The sequence below is a fragment of the Balaenoptera physalus genome (genome assembly GCF_965194825.1).
Source record: "Balaenoptera physalus genome assembly, chromosome: 17".
Lineage (NCBI taxonomy): Eukaryota > Metazoa > Chordata > Mammalia > Artiodactyla > Balaenopteridae > Balaenoptera > Balaenoptera physalus.
Window position 1 is genome coordinate 2,024,573 of NC_138895.1, and position 15,023 is coordinate 2,039,595.

At 41.1% G+C, this 15,023-nt stretch overlaps 1 protein-coding gene across 6 annotated transcripts in view; it reads left to right on the top strand.

Moving 5' to 3' along the window:
* SNTG1 (syntrophin gamma 1) overlaps nucleotides 1–15,023 on the top strand; it is a 478,642-nt gene that overhangs the window by 309,752 nt on the left and 153,867 nt on the right. For 5 of the 6 annotated variants that reach the window (XM_082433011.1, XM_082433012.1, XM_082433013.1 and 2 more), the window contains 2 exons: nucleotides 3,027–3,084; nucleotides 3,901–4,079. In XM_082433011.1, the coding sequence (XP_082289137.1) occupies nucleotides 3,027–3,084; nucleotides 3,901–4,079 (237 nt within the window). The remainder of the gene's footprint in view (nucleotides 1–3,026; nucleotides 3,085–3,900; nucleotides 4,080–15,023) is intronic. The other variant, XM_082433014.1, reaches the window with a different exon arrangement.

Sequence of the window (15,023 nt, forward strand, 5' to 3'; positions counted from 1 at the left end):
GATTTAGTCCGCTGTTCCTGAGGCTGCTGGGAGAGATTTCCCTTTCTCTTCTTTGTTCGCACAGCTCCCAGGGTTCAGCTTTGGATTTGGCCCCGCCTCTGCGTGTAGGTCACCTGAGGGCGTCTGTTCTTTGCTCAGACAGGACGAGGTTAAAGGAGCAGCTGATTCGGGGGCTCTGGCTCCCTCAGGCCGGGGGAGGAAGGGGTACGGATGTGGGGCAAGCCTGCGGCGGCAGAGGCATCATGACGTTGCACCAGCCTGAGGCGTGCCGTGCGTTCTCCCAGGGAAGTTGTCCCTGGATCACGGGACCCTGGCAGTGGCGGGCTGCACAGGCTCCCGGGAGGGGCGGAGTGGAGAGTGACCTGTGCTTGCACACAGGCTTCTTGGTGGCTGCAGCAGCAGCCTTAGCCTTTCATGCCTGTCTCTGTCATCTGCGCTGACAGCTGTGGCTCGCGCCTGTCTCTGGAACTCATTTACGCGGTGCTCTGAATCCCTTCTCCCTGTGCACCCCAAAGCAATGGTCTCTTGCCTCTTCGGCCACTCCAGACTTTTTCCTGGACTCCCTCCTGGCTAGCTGTGGTGCACTAGCCCCTTCAGGCTGTGTTCACGCCGCCAACCCCAGTCCTCTCCCTGCAATCCGACCGAAGCCCGAGCCTCAGCTCCCAGCCTCCGCCTGCCCCGGCGGGGGAGCAGACAAGCCTCTCGGGCTGGTCAGTGCTGGTCAGCACCGATCCTCTGTGTGGGAATCTCTCCGCTCTACCCTCCGCACCCCTGTGGCTGCGCTCTCCTCCATGGCTCTGAAGCTTCCCCCCTCCGCCACCCGCAGTCTCCGCCCGCGAAGGGGCTTCCTAGTGTGTGGAAACTTTTCCTCCTTCACAGCTCCCTCCCAGAGGTGCAGGCCCCATCCCTATTCTTTTGTCTCTGTTGTTTCTTTTTTCTTTTGCCCTCCCCAGGTATGTGGGGAGTTTCTTGCCTTTTGGGAAGTCTGAGGTCTTCTGCCAGCGTTCAGTAGGTGTTCTCTAGGAGTTGTTCCACATGTAGATGTATTTCTGATGTATTTGTGGGGAGGAAGGTGATCTCCATGTCTTAATCCTCTGTGGTCTTGAAGGTCTCCCTCTGCGAAGTACTTTAAAGAATGAACAATTTTACAGGACTTCCCTGGTGGTCCAGTGGTTAAGATTTTCCTTCCAATGCAGGGGATGCGGGTTCAATCCCTAGTCAGGGAGCTAAGATCCCACATGCCTCGGGGCCCAAAACCCAAAACATAAAACAGAAGCAGTATTGTAACAAATTCAATGAAGACTTTAAAAATGGTCCACATCAAAAAAATCTTTAAAAAATTGTTTAAAAACAAAAGTGAACAATTTTAGGTCTGGAAAATTTTAGACTTCATTTATTCATTCACTCATTCACTCAACAAACATTTCAAAGCTTAAAAAAGAATCATTATTCCAGGCACTGACATTACATCAATGTAGGAAACAAATAACCAAAATAAACAAATAAATAAATAAATAGATCTATTGCGCTTGTGGAACTTGCTTTGTGGTTAGGAGAAAGAAAACAAATAGTATATGTAGGAAATGTGTAAGATTGTAGTAGGTAAGAAGCTAATGAGTATAATGGGGAAAGATAGAACAGAATGCAGGGATTGGGAACTTGGAATCCTAACTGGTAAACATGAAGGGCCTTGGATTCTGTTCCGGGTTTACTGTGCTAACGAAGCACTCCTTTTGTACTGCACCCTCAGTCCCAATCCTGTGCTCTGATCAGATGAGAGACTGTCTTGGACAGGATCAGGGCTTGTTATGGACACAAACACAAAACGCAAAAGCAGAATCAGAAGCCAAGGAAGCTTATACCAGAGACCTTCTGCACAGGCTTAGTGAGGGTGGGTGGGTGAATGTCAGGCTGGTGGGAAATGGTGAGAACAGGGGATTCAGGGGTGGGTTTGAATTTCACCCTGGGTAAGACAGCTTTCAGTATTTTATTTATCACGTCTCTTCTTAATACCCCAGAAGTAGAAAGGACTACTTGCCAAGAAAAGCTTGAAAGCCACTACTGTTCTCTACAACTACTGCCTATCTTATATTTAAATATATTGACAACTCAGTGCTAAATATGGACATTCATGGGAAAAAATGTCTGTTCTAAAATAATTTTTGTCCTTGAAGGAAAAAAGGCTTAGGAGGTTTACTTATTCTGAAGCTACAGAAACCCCAATGGAAATTTAGATTATCTTTTCAACTACCCATGTTAAAAGTGCTGTACTTGTTTTCTACGTGAAATCTTATTCTTTAATACACTTATTTGATTTTTTAACTGTTGTTTTCAACCTTCTCAAATCTGTTATATAAAAACCATAATTTTATGCAGTTACTTCAGGGATTTATTTTATTTCCATCCGCATGAGTTTAGCTTACTTCTTTTTCTTTATTTTTTCTATCTTATTTGGTCAGTTAGACAAAGCACTGTTGCAATATTCTTGTCAGTTTACTGTATTCTGTTAATTGTTTAGTCTGCACTTTCACACAAAGAGGAATATAATGACCCCTTCCCCATCAGGCATATACACACACTGTTTTTTTGTACCAATTTGTGTATGTAGTATCTCCAGCCATGCAGCATCCAAAGGGGCCCTTGCTTGGTCCCCAGCATAGAACAACTTAGCCAGATAATGGAAATACATAATTATCTACTGTTTGGAACCCTAAGTAAGAATTTCTACAATGAGCAGCACTGCTACACATTGGAGGAAATGCCTTCTTACGGAATCACCAATCTTAATTTAAAAAATTGAAATTTTCAAAGTCAACTGCTATTAATTATTGCGTGTCACAGAGAAATTCTAAACAGATAAGTTTCTTGGGAGGACAGTCTATTTGGTAGAAAAATTCCAGGGGTCTATTTTAATTCTATTTGGTGTCCATTCACAGGCTATTCATAACTTGTATAGTTTCCTAACTAAAGGCTGTGTATTTAATTTTTGAGATTAAAAAGCACGATATATGATTTTCTCTTTTCAGGGGGGAGCGGAACACAACATTCCAGTTGTCATTTCAAAAATCTCCAAGGAGCAAAGAGGTAAAGTGTTAAGAGGGCTGCCCTGTGAGTCACTGTCACCGAGGAACAAGACAAGCGTTAGAATCATAAATTCGTATGGGACTGACCAGCCGGGTTCCCGTGACCAGGCAGCACGTGACGGTTCCGACTGCCGAGTCTAAGTCCTTTACCCGCCCGGCGGGCAGGGAGGGAAGACAGTATAGCAGGCGGCTGTGTGTGAGCCGGAGATTGCATGACTGCACAGTGTCTCATTAACACGCGAGCATAGAAACGGGTCTGATGCTTACAGGTCACATCAGTTACAGGCAACTCCAGTTATATATATTTTTTCAGTTTTCATATGCAATTTAACTCAGCCCTTCATACGAAATTTCATCCAGGAAAAACTCTGAAGATGTAAAGCAACTGTTACAATGACCGAAATCACTGAGACAGCCTAGTGTTTAAAAAGAAACGGGGAGCTGATTCCATTGCCGATAGAGTGAATGTCTAGCTCTAAACGTTTTCATAGAGAGCTTAATGCTCTCATAAAAACATGAGGACATTTAGTCCTCCATCCAGAAGCGTGGCCAATTTTTGGCAACTAAGATCTGAAATGATAGAATGAAATGGAACTATCACAGCATGTGTTTCAATTCAGCTCATGTTTCAATCATAGGAGTTGAATCATGTGATTGTTTTTGCATTCCTGTTACCTGTGGATCTTTTAAGATGCTCCCCGTATAACACATTTCATTTTTTTCCTTTTATCAGTTTTGACTTTATTTAATTAAAAACTCTTCCATCTGTGTGAAGGAAGTAGACGATGCATAATCAGTTGTCCTTCTCCATTCACAGCTGAGCTCTCAGGACTGCTCTTCCTTGGGGACGCAATTCTGCAGGTACACACCTTACCATTACTTTCCATGTGCAACCAAAGCATAAAGTCAACTCACAATATACCACGTGAAGCTGTGTCTCTCTTTCCATTGCAGATAAATGGGATTAATGTGAGAAAATGCAGACATGAAGAAGTGGTGAGTTTTCTTTACTTTTTCCTAATATCATAATTTTCCCCATGTGCACATGAGGATTTAGGGCATTGCTAAAAACTTTTCATTTTATTCATTAGGAAATATGACGCTGGTCCAGTGTGCTATCAGACTTTCGGAAAATCTCTTACTTGGTGTTTGGGGTTTTTTTTTTGTATATTAGAAACAGATCAGTGAGTATCACTCAGAACAAAATGTAATTCAACGAAATACTTAAGGGGGCCGTTTGCTGTGTTTTCCAGTTTTTCGGTTAATTCCTACTAGTCCGTGTCCTCTAAGTAGATCTCTAGGTGAAATATATCTCTAAATCTTTGCAAATGTTTAGAAGCTTATAAACAGTAAAATTTATGTTTGTAAAATTGCATCTAGTAGCCGGGGCAATGGGAAGAGCATGTAAAGACTGTGTGTGTGTGTGTGTGTGTGTGTGTGTGTGTGCGTGCGTGTGCGTGTGTGCGTGCGTGTCTGTGTGTGTGTGCGTGTCTCTGTGTGTGTGCATGCGTGTGCGTGCACGTGTGCGTGTGTGTGCACATGTGCGTGTGTGTGTGCGTGTGTATGCGTGCGTATGTGTGTGTGAGAGAGAGAGACAAAGACAGAGACGACATTTAGAGACACTTCATCTCAAGGCTCGCAGGTTCAGCTCACTAGACAGCTACACAGAAAGGTCAGCAGTGTTTACTCTGATATTTTCTTGGATGTTGGTAAATGTGCATATTTGAAGTCCGGCCTCAGATACTTTAATTCACTCAGCTTATGTGACTCAGGAATTTGTATTTTAACAACGGGCCCAGCAGTTTCACTGTCAGCGGCCTCTAATCTACATGTTGGGAAAAGCTGGAAGGTTGAGCAGCTTCTGTGGAGCTGAGGGAGGGCATAAAAAATGATGCAGAAAAGAACAGGCCGGTGTCGGGCGTTTGGGAAACGTTTTTCATGGCTGATTCAATAACATTCATAGAACCTTCACTGAATCTCCGTATCAGCTCACAGGGGAAAAGAGAGAGGAGAAAATATGCCTAAAGGTTTGTACTCAAGGGTCAAACAAAATGAAAATACTGTAAGCCTCTGGCTTCTCGCGGCTCCAGTTCACTTGGTTTGTGAAGACGTTGCCCCGCTACTATTTGGAGAAAACTCTTCTGATACAGTTACATACTTCAGGCCTCAACGAGGCAACTCCCAGCGTCTGAAAAGCCCCAGCTCCACAAGCAGAGCTGTTGGAGAGCATTCTCTGTGGGACAGGCAAGGTGTGTCCATATTCATCGCTCGGTTTTTCTCTCAAAAATCCTACTTGATTTTTGAAAAATCACCCCGTGGTGAACCTCGCATAAAATATACGTACTCATAAAATATACGTATAAATCTCAGGCTTATGTCAAATAGGTACAGGGAAAAGCAATATTTGAGAACAGAGTTCTAGACAAATGAGGAGCAGCACATCACAGACCCCTCGCTTCTGAATATACACAAATTTCAAATACAGCCCTGTAACAAAGATATTTTAACTTTAGTCTTTTTTCAAAAGTACAACGTGATTTTAAACTCATTGTCCAGGGAGCAAAAACAAGTGCATTCGCTTCTAGAACCGCACGCTGTTCCATGGAGCCCTGTTTGCAATTTGCCCTTCAGAGGCAAGCAGCAAGCTCACACTCACTGTGATGAGGCTTTGATTAAACAGATCCGCGTGGCGTGAAAGATTAGAATGCGCTAATCGCGCCACTTCCGAATGGTGTTTATTCTGTTTCAGAGTAGAGGGATTTAAGATTGTATTGCAAATTGCACGTGGCCCTTCACAACAAACTTTTACTCTTTTGAGAGGTTTAACCATATCAGCTTTGAAGTGTAGGTAGTGATATTCTTATTTGGTTCCAATCGTTCACTTTGCAACAGTGATTAGGTGCTTTTGTCTTCACTGCTAATTATCTAAGCAAACAGACTGACTTACACCTCAGTGAGACTGAGATATTAATTAAATGTTTAAGAACGGACTTATATGGGCAGAAAAGGTCACCGCAAGCTCAGAGGTGTGGATGGTTTTAAGTACCATGCTGACGGACCGCGTTCCTCATTCCAAGTCAGGGCCCTTAGAGGCCCAGATTCAGAAAGAAGCCCGGGAAGGAATGACAGTAGGTTGTTTGTGCCTGTGACTTTCTTTTATTCACCTACACTATTCACTGCCATTGTTAGAAGTCTGCATCATTCGTAGATGCCTTCAACGGTGTAGCCGTAGCTTCTGTGATGGAGCTAGCTACAGGCTTGATCTGTGTGGCCAGGGGTCCCTGCTCTCCGCGTGGGCACTCAGTGGACTGTTGTTAACGGATTCTTTAGCTAAATAACTAGAATTAGGTCATCACGGCGTCTGCGTCTGTATGTTTCTCATGTCTGGGTGTGCGATCATCAATTCTGGGCTTCACCCACATCACCCCGGGCATTCTTCTTGCTAGAAGATTGAGAAGGAAGAAAAGCTACCAGTTTCCTGACCAAGAAAGATTAGAGCAGGTGCCAGCTTTGAGACCGAAAAAGAGTTTCATCTGTTTTTTGTTTTTATGGTCTTATTGATAGAAAACATTAGATAATTAGAACTGCAAATAACCATCACCCTGATTCTGAATTTGTGACTTTGAACCAAACTCTACAATTGTGTAATTTTTACAGGAGCAGAATGAATAGCTAAAATTATGTAAGTTAAAATGATATATTCATGCAATGAGAACAAATTTCGATAAAAGAAATACAAAATGTTGTTTAATAACATTTTAATTGTTATGAGATATGCTTAACTTAATTCAAAATTTCCATTGGAATTTTCTTTTTTAGCTTAGATTAATCAGAAAATAAAATTACAAGAGTTACATCATATCATCTGAAAATGAGGCATTAGTTTATATATTGGAACCATTTAGGAGATTTTATGAGTTATCAAGGAACATATTTAGGATGTGATTTGGGAACATAAAACATTTTAGGTCTTGGGAGGGAGGGAGACGCAAGAGGGAAGAGATATGGGAACATATGTATATGTATAACTGATTCACTTTGTTATAAAGCAGAAACTAACACACCATTGTAAAGCAATTATACTCTAATAAAGATGTTAAAAAAAAAACAACAAACAAAAAAAACATTTTCGGTCTTGGCAAAACGCTTAAATTGTCATTGAGTAACATATCCTGTTTCACCTAACTGCTAACAATTCTCAATTTGTTTTCAGTTTGGAAATAAGTTTTTAAGTCTAATGGATTAAGATTTTCCTCAAGAATTCTGACTGCAGTGGACTCTTTTTCTCTGAATTAACTACCACAGAGGAAAGCCATACATGAAATCACTAGACTTTTACTATTTCCCACCGGTTTGGGAAGGGTTAAGCGTAAAGACAAAAAGGTGTTAAATATTGTTTATTGTATCTCTGATTTTGAAAAGCAATAAAATATCTAGAACTTGACTAATTCACATCCTTAGATTGTCATTAACACCCTTAGGAGTTCCTTCTCTGCTGGACCCTCAGGTCTGTCCCCTAATCAGGCTGTGAATGGAGACAGCACAGGTGGCAAGTTCATTAACTGCGTGCTGTTCACTCCTGGCTGCTGATTCCCAGCAAATCCCTACTTGTTGTCTTACACAGACTCAAGACCCGTTTCGCAGCGCCCTCGACAATGAGACAAAGCCAGGCCAGATAAACCCTTCCTTAGTGGAGCACCAGCTAATTCCCGCCCAGAAGAATCGGCAGGGAGGACACGCAGCAGGAGGCCCAGGTGGACCCTGTGAACAGAGAAGAGCAAGTGACCGGCGGGCAGAGACAGGCGCGCGGACGTCACCGCGCCCCGACGAACACGCTCCCCATCACTCTCCTGCCCCACGCATCAGGGGGAGGACGGGAGGCGTGTGCTACCCAGATTATCCAGCTCTCACATCGCTGGCGTTTTATTTTCAGCGTGATCGGACTGAAAGGCAAGGAGAAGAAAGTGTCTGAGGATGGAAATTTGCACACCTAAGTTAGAATTTTTGTTATAGGTATTTTCCAGCTGTCTGATGACCATAAAGGGCCTACATTTCTCTGACCCTCATTTTTTATCTGAAAGATGAAGCGTTTGAAATAGATCACTCTTGATGTATTTTGCAGCTCACTCATGAGAAAGTGCCTGGGAATGTGTGTGTTTTTTCTCTTTTGCAATTTTAATAGACTTTATCTTTTAGAAGCCTTTTAGGTTTACAAAATAATTGTGCAGAAAGTTTTCTCCCCATCGTGTCTCACACAGAGTATCCCCTCTTACTAAGGTCGCGGGCTGCTGTCGACATTTCTTACAGTTGGTGAACCACTACTGATGCATCACTTTTTTTTTAACGTCTTTATTGGAGTATAATTGCTTTACAATGGTGTCTTAGTTTCTGCTGTGTAACAAAGTGAACCAGCTATACATATACATACATCCCCATATCCCTTCCCTCTTGCGTCTCCCTCCCACCCTCCCTATCCCACCCCTCTAGGTGGTCACAAAGCACCGAGCTGATCTCCCTGTGCTATGCGGCTGCTTCCCACTAGCTATCTGTTTTACATTTGGTAGTGTATGTAAGTCCATGCCACTCTCTCACTTCGTCCCAGCTTATCCTTCCCCCTCCCCATGTCCTCAAGTCCATTCTCTACATCTACATCTTTATTCCCGTCTTGCCCCTAGGTTCTTCAGAACCCTTTTTTTTTTTTTAGATTCCATATATATGTGTTAGCATACAGTATTTGTTTTTCTCTTTCTGACTTACTTCACTCCGTATGACAGACTCTAGGTCCATCCACCTCACTACAAATAACTCAATTTTGTTTCTTTTTATGGCTTTTTTGTTTCTTTTTATATTACATTGTATATATGTGCCACATCTTCTTTATCCATTCATCTGTCGATGGACCCTTAGGTTGCTTCCATGTCCTGGCTATTGTAAATAGAGCTGCAGTGAACATTGCGGTACATGACTCTTTTTGAACTATGGTTTTCTCAGGGTATATGCCCAGTAGTGGGATTGCTGGGTCGTATGGTAGTTCTATTTTTAGTTTCCACACCCAGTTTTCCCCATTATTAACATCCCACATTGTTACATTACATTTCTTACAAGGAATAAACCAGTACTGATACATTATTATTAACAAAAGTCTATTCTTTATTCAAATTTCTTTAGTTTTTACCTAGTACTTCTTTTCCTGTCTGAGGATCCCATCCGGATTACACATCACATGTAATTATGTCTCCTTTGGCTCCTCTGGGCTGTAATAGTTTCTAGGACTTCTTTTTTGATAACTGTTACACTTTTGAGGGGGACTGGTCAGGTATTTTGCGGGCTGAATCTCGATTTGGAGTGTTCCGATTTTTTTTTTGTTCCGATTTTTTTGTGTGATTATACTGGGCTTATGTGTGTTGGGAGGAAGATGACAGAGGCACAGTGCCGGTCTTATCACGTCTTATCACGTGTACCTGCCGTCATGACTGCATCACCAGCACCTGGATGAGGGAGAGTCTGCCAGGTTCCTTACTCTGTGGTCCTTGTTCCCTTTCCATGCTGTGCTCCTTGGAAGGAGATCCTACACTTAGTGGGGAATATGCTCTACCTCCACAGGGGCAGACTGTCTGCGTACGTTCCCTGGAATTGTGCTGCATACGAGATTTGTCTGTTCACCTCAATTTTTAAAATTTATTCAGTCATTTTGACAGATCGGTGTGGACTGTGGATACTTCTTTTATACTCTGGGCTATAAGCTTTTCCAGTTGGTTTTAGTGTTGCTTTGAAAAGTCCTTGGGATTTTTTTTTTTTTTTTTTTTTGGAGCACTTTCTCAGTTTCTGGCGCTAAAAGATGTTTCAGGCTCATCTTGTACCTTTCCTGCCAGTCCAAGAATCAGCCATTCCTCCCAGAGGCCCTGCTTCGCTTTGTTAGAGAATGTTGGAGAAACCACTTTCTGGGAGCTGGTGTGCTCATTGCTTGTGGAGTAGCTGTGCCTTCTAGGCCCCTCAGCTCACAGAGCAGGAGGTGTGTGTGTGTCGTGTGTGTGTGTGTGTGTGTGTGTGTGTGTGTACTGAATTGCTCACATACCTACTCTGTACCTACGTTAAGCTAAACGTGAGTTTACATGGCTGCCGCTAAGGGAACCTGTCATCACACAGACAGTCCTAGCCTCCTCCCCTTGCTTATCTGTAGCCTCCCACCAACAGATGCTACACCATCTGCCATCTGCTTATTTAATTGTTCTAATCCAGTACATATGTACAGCAGGATCAGGGCAGTTAACCCACTCCCTGGTGGGAAAACTTGACTAGGTAGAGGATTGATGTACTGTTCTTTTTTGCCTTTAGTCTTGCAGATTTCATTAATTTCCAGATTCACTTAGGTCAGTTGCACTCTCCTAAGCCCTTCAGTGAGGTTGTTTCAGATGTTCGTAATACATTCAGATTCTCTTGTCATATCCTGCATTCAACTGTGATATCCCTTAACCTCCTAAATGATTTTTTTTTAGAGATTTGCACACATTAAGGCTCACTCACCTTTTAGCTGCAAATTCTACAGGTTTTGACAAGTGCATAATACCATGTATCCACCATTACGATGTCCTGCAGAATAGTTTCACTGCCCTAAAAAACTCCTTCTCAGCTGTTTCCTCCCCACATCATGGCCCTCTAGAAATGACCATTTCACTGTCTGTATAGTTTTGCCTTTATCAGAATGTCATATAATTGAAGTCATAGAGAATGTAGCCTTTTCAGAATGGCTTCTTTCGCTTAGCAACGTGCATTTAAGAATGATTCTTGTCTTTTAGCTCTTGATAATTTATTTCTTTTTGAGCACTGAATAATATTTCATGGTCCAGACAATGGAATATTAAGCAACTTCACTACAGTTTTTTAAAAATCTATTTACCTATTGCAGGACATTGTGCTTACTTCCAGTTCGTGGTGATTATGAATAAAGCTGTTATAAATATTTGCAGGCAGGTTTTTGTGTGGACATAAGTTTTAAATAAATTGAGTATAACTTAGGAGGTGTATTGCTGAATTATATGGTAAGATTATAGTTAGTTTACAAGAAACTGCCAAACTGTCTTCCAAAATGGCAGTACCATTTTGCACATCCACTAGCAATAAAGGAGAGTTCCCATTGCTCTGTATCCTTACCAGCAACTGGTACTTTCAGTTTTGTGGATTTGAACCATGTGTGCAGTGGTATCTCATTGCTATTTTAATTTACAATTCCTTAATGACAGATGATGTTGGGCATATGTTCATATGCTTATTTGCCCTCTTTCTATTTTCTTTGGTGATGTCTATTCACATACCTTGCCCATTTTTAAATTCAGTTGTTTGTTTTCATATTGTTGAACTTAAAGTTTTTTATATATATATATTGGAGATAGCTCCTTGTTTGTATTGGCTACCACATCAAATATATGTTTTAAAAATATTTTCTCTCTCTCTGTGGATGGGTTGCCTTTTAATTTTCTTTAAAAGTATATTTTGCAGAACAGGACTTTTTTTTTTCTCTTTATTAATTTTATTTATTTATTTATTTTGGCTGTGTTGGGTCTTCTTTGCTGCGCGTGGACTTTCTCTAGTTGCGGCGAGTGGGGGCTACTGTTCGTTGCGGTGCGTGGGCTTCTCATTGTGGTGGCTTCTCTTGTTGTGGAGCACGGGCTTCAATAGTTGCAGCACGTGGGCTCAGTAGTTGTGGCGCATGGGCTTAGTTGCTCCGCGGCATGTGGGATCTTCCCGGACCAGGGCTCGAACCCGCGTCCCCTGCATTGGCAGGCAGATTCTTAACCACTGCGCCACCAGGGAAGCCCAGAACAGAACTTTTTAATTGTAATAAAGTCCAACGCATGAATTATTTCATGGCCATAAAGATGGCTTTATTTCCTTCTTTAAGTCAATGTAACTTTATTTTTTCATTATTGTCATATTGCACTAGCCTGGACTTCCAGCATAACTTGAATATTCATTGTGAGAAAATATGTCCTTTCCTTGTTCCTGGTCTCAGTGGGAACGGGTCTGGTTTCTCATCATTAAGTATGATATTAGCTGTGGGTGTTTTGTAGATGTTCTTTATCAAGTTGAAGAAGTTCCCCTATATTCCTAGTTTGCAGGCAGTTTTAATCATGGATGTATGTTGAGTTCTTTCAAATGCTTTTTCTGCATCATTTGATATGACCATACTTGTTTTGTTCTTTAAACGTTTGATGCATAGATTACATTGATTGAATTTACAATATTGAATCATCCTTGCTTACCTGGAATAAACCCACCTGGTTGTGATGTATAATTCCTTTTATACATTGTTGGGTTTGATGTGCTAGTAACTTTTTGAAGGTCATTGCATAAATTCTGATAAGATATATTGGTCTTAATTTTGTTTTTCTGTAATATTTTTAAAATCGTTTTTGGTATTAGGATAATGCTGGCATCAAAGAATGACTTAGAAAGTGTTGCCTCTGCCTCTATATTCTAGACAAGACTGTGGAGGATCGGTTCCGTTCCTTCATTAAATATGTGACAGAACACACCAGGAACACTTTCTAGTTTAGGTGTTTTATTTTTGGTTCAATTTATTTAATACATATAGGCCATTTCAGAATATCTGTTTCTCCTTGTGTGAGTTTTAGTAGTTGTGTCTTTCAAAGAATTGATCCACGTCACCGAGGTTATCAAAGTTGTGGGCATAGAGTTGTTTGTAGTATTCTACTGTTAACCTTTTCTTAATGTCCGTGGGATCAATCGTGATGACCCCTCTTTCATTTCCGATATTGGTAATTTGTATCTTCTCTGTTTCTTGATTAATCTGGTTAGAGGTTTATCAATTTTTATTTATCACTTCAAAGGACAGGTGTTTAGTGTTATAGACTTTTCTCTGTTGTTTTTGTTTGTTTGTTTTCCATTTCACTAATTTCCTGTGTGATTTTATTATTTGTTTTCTGCTTTGGGCTTTGACTGCTCCACTTTTTCTATTTCCTATAGTAGAAGCTTAGATCATTGACTTTAATCATCTTTATGAATATATACATTTAATGGCATAAATTTTTCTCTAAACACAGCTTCCCACAAATCTTGAAGAGATCTATTTCATTTTTATTTAGTTCAAAGTATTTTAAAATTTCTCTCCAAACTTCTTCTTTGACTCCTGTGTTATGTAGAATGGTATTCTCCAAATATTTGGGGGACTTTCAAGCTATCTTTCTGGTACTGACTGCTAGTTTAAATTCCCTGTTGTCTGGGGGCATAGTTTGTATGATTTATATTCTTTTTGATTTGTTAAGTTTTGTCTCTGGCCTAGAATCTTGTCTATCTTTGTGAATTTTCCATATAAGCATGGGAGGAATATGCACTTTGCTGTTTTTGGACAGAGTGTTCTGCAAAAGATAGGAGTCCCTCCTTATCTGCAGTTTCACTTTACTTGGCATCAGTGACCCAAGGTCAACCACAGTCCAAAAATATTAACTAAAAGGTTCCAGAAATAAGCAATTCCTAAGTTTTCAACCACGCATCATTCTGAGGACAGTGATGAAATCTCGCTATGTCAGATCCGTCCTCACAGGACGGGAATCATCCCTCCGTCCGTGTTCCACTTCAGTCACTCAGCAGTCGCGGGGGTAGCAGGTTGACTGTCTCCCGGGGTCGCAGTGCTTGTGGTCAGGCGACCTTTATTCTACGTAATAATGGCCCAAAGGGCACGAAGAATGATGCTGGCAGTTCGTATATGCCAGAGAGAAGCTGTGAAGTCCTTCCTTTAGGTGAAAAGGTGAAAGTTCTCAACTTCATAGAGGACGGTAAGGACTCTCCCATCCGTGAACCTGTGAAGAGGGAAAAGGAAATGTGTGCTACTTTTGCTGCTGCATCTGGAGCTGCACAAGTTACAGTCAGTGTGTGATGAGAGCTTAGTTAAGACGGAAAAGGCTGTACATTTGTACAGGAAGATATTTTGAAAGAGAGAGGCCACGGTCGCCTAACTTTTATGGCAGGATATTGTTCTAGTTGTTCTATTTTATTATTAGTTACTGTTGACAGTCGCTTACTGCGCCTCGTTTATAAATTCAGCTTTATCACAGGTATGTATGTACAGGAAAAGACATCGTATATACAGGGTTCGGTACCATCCAGGGTGTCGAGCATCCCCTGGGGGGCTTGGAACGTGTCCCCTGGGGATAAGGGAGGGCTGCTGTGAACCAGTTTGAAGGATAGTGCTGTTTACTTCAACTGCGTCCTCACCGAGTCGCTGCCCGTCTGAACTCACAATTCTTGAAAGAGTGCTGTTGAGGTCCACAACTCCAGCAGTGGAGATGTCCGTTTCTCCTTTCAGTTCTATCAGTTTTTGCCTCACATTTTTTGATATTTTGTCGTTAGGTGTTTAGCATGACTACATATCATTGGAGATTCTACCACCTTATTATTATTTATTTCCTCACTTTAACCTGGATAATTTTTCTTGTTCTCAAGTCTGCTTTGTGTGTAATTGGTATGTCTCCTCCAGCTATGTTGATCAGCATTAGCAAAATACATTTTTCTATATGCCTTAACCTTAAACCTATCAATGTCTTTATATTAAAATGTTGTGTGTTTTTTGTAGAACCTAGAGTTGGGTCTTTTATATCCCATTGACAATTTCTGTTTTATAATTGATATATTTAGACCATTCAAATATAAAGTAATTACTGATAAACCGAATTAATATCCACCATGTTTAAAACTCTTTTCTATTTGTTGCATATTTGTTCTTTGTTTCTCCCATCACCACCCTAATTCTTTTTTGACTTCCTTGGTTTAAATTAAGCTTTTTATGTAAAAGAGTCCATTATATCTCTTATCTTATTTTATCAATTATACTTTAAAAACAATTAGTGTTTGACTTAGAGTTTCCAATATACATTTTAAATGAATCCACATGCACTTTCAAATAGCCCTGTGCTGCTTCTTGCA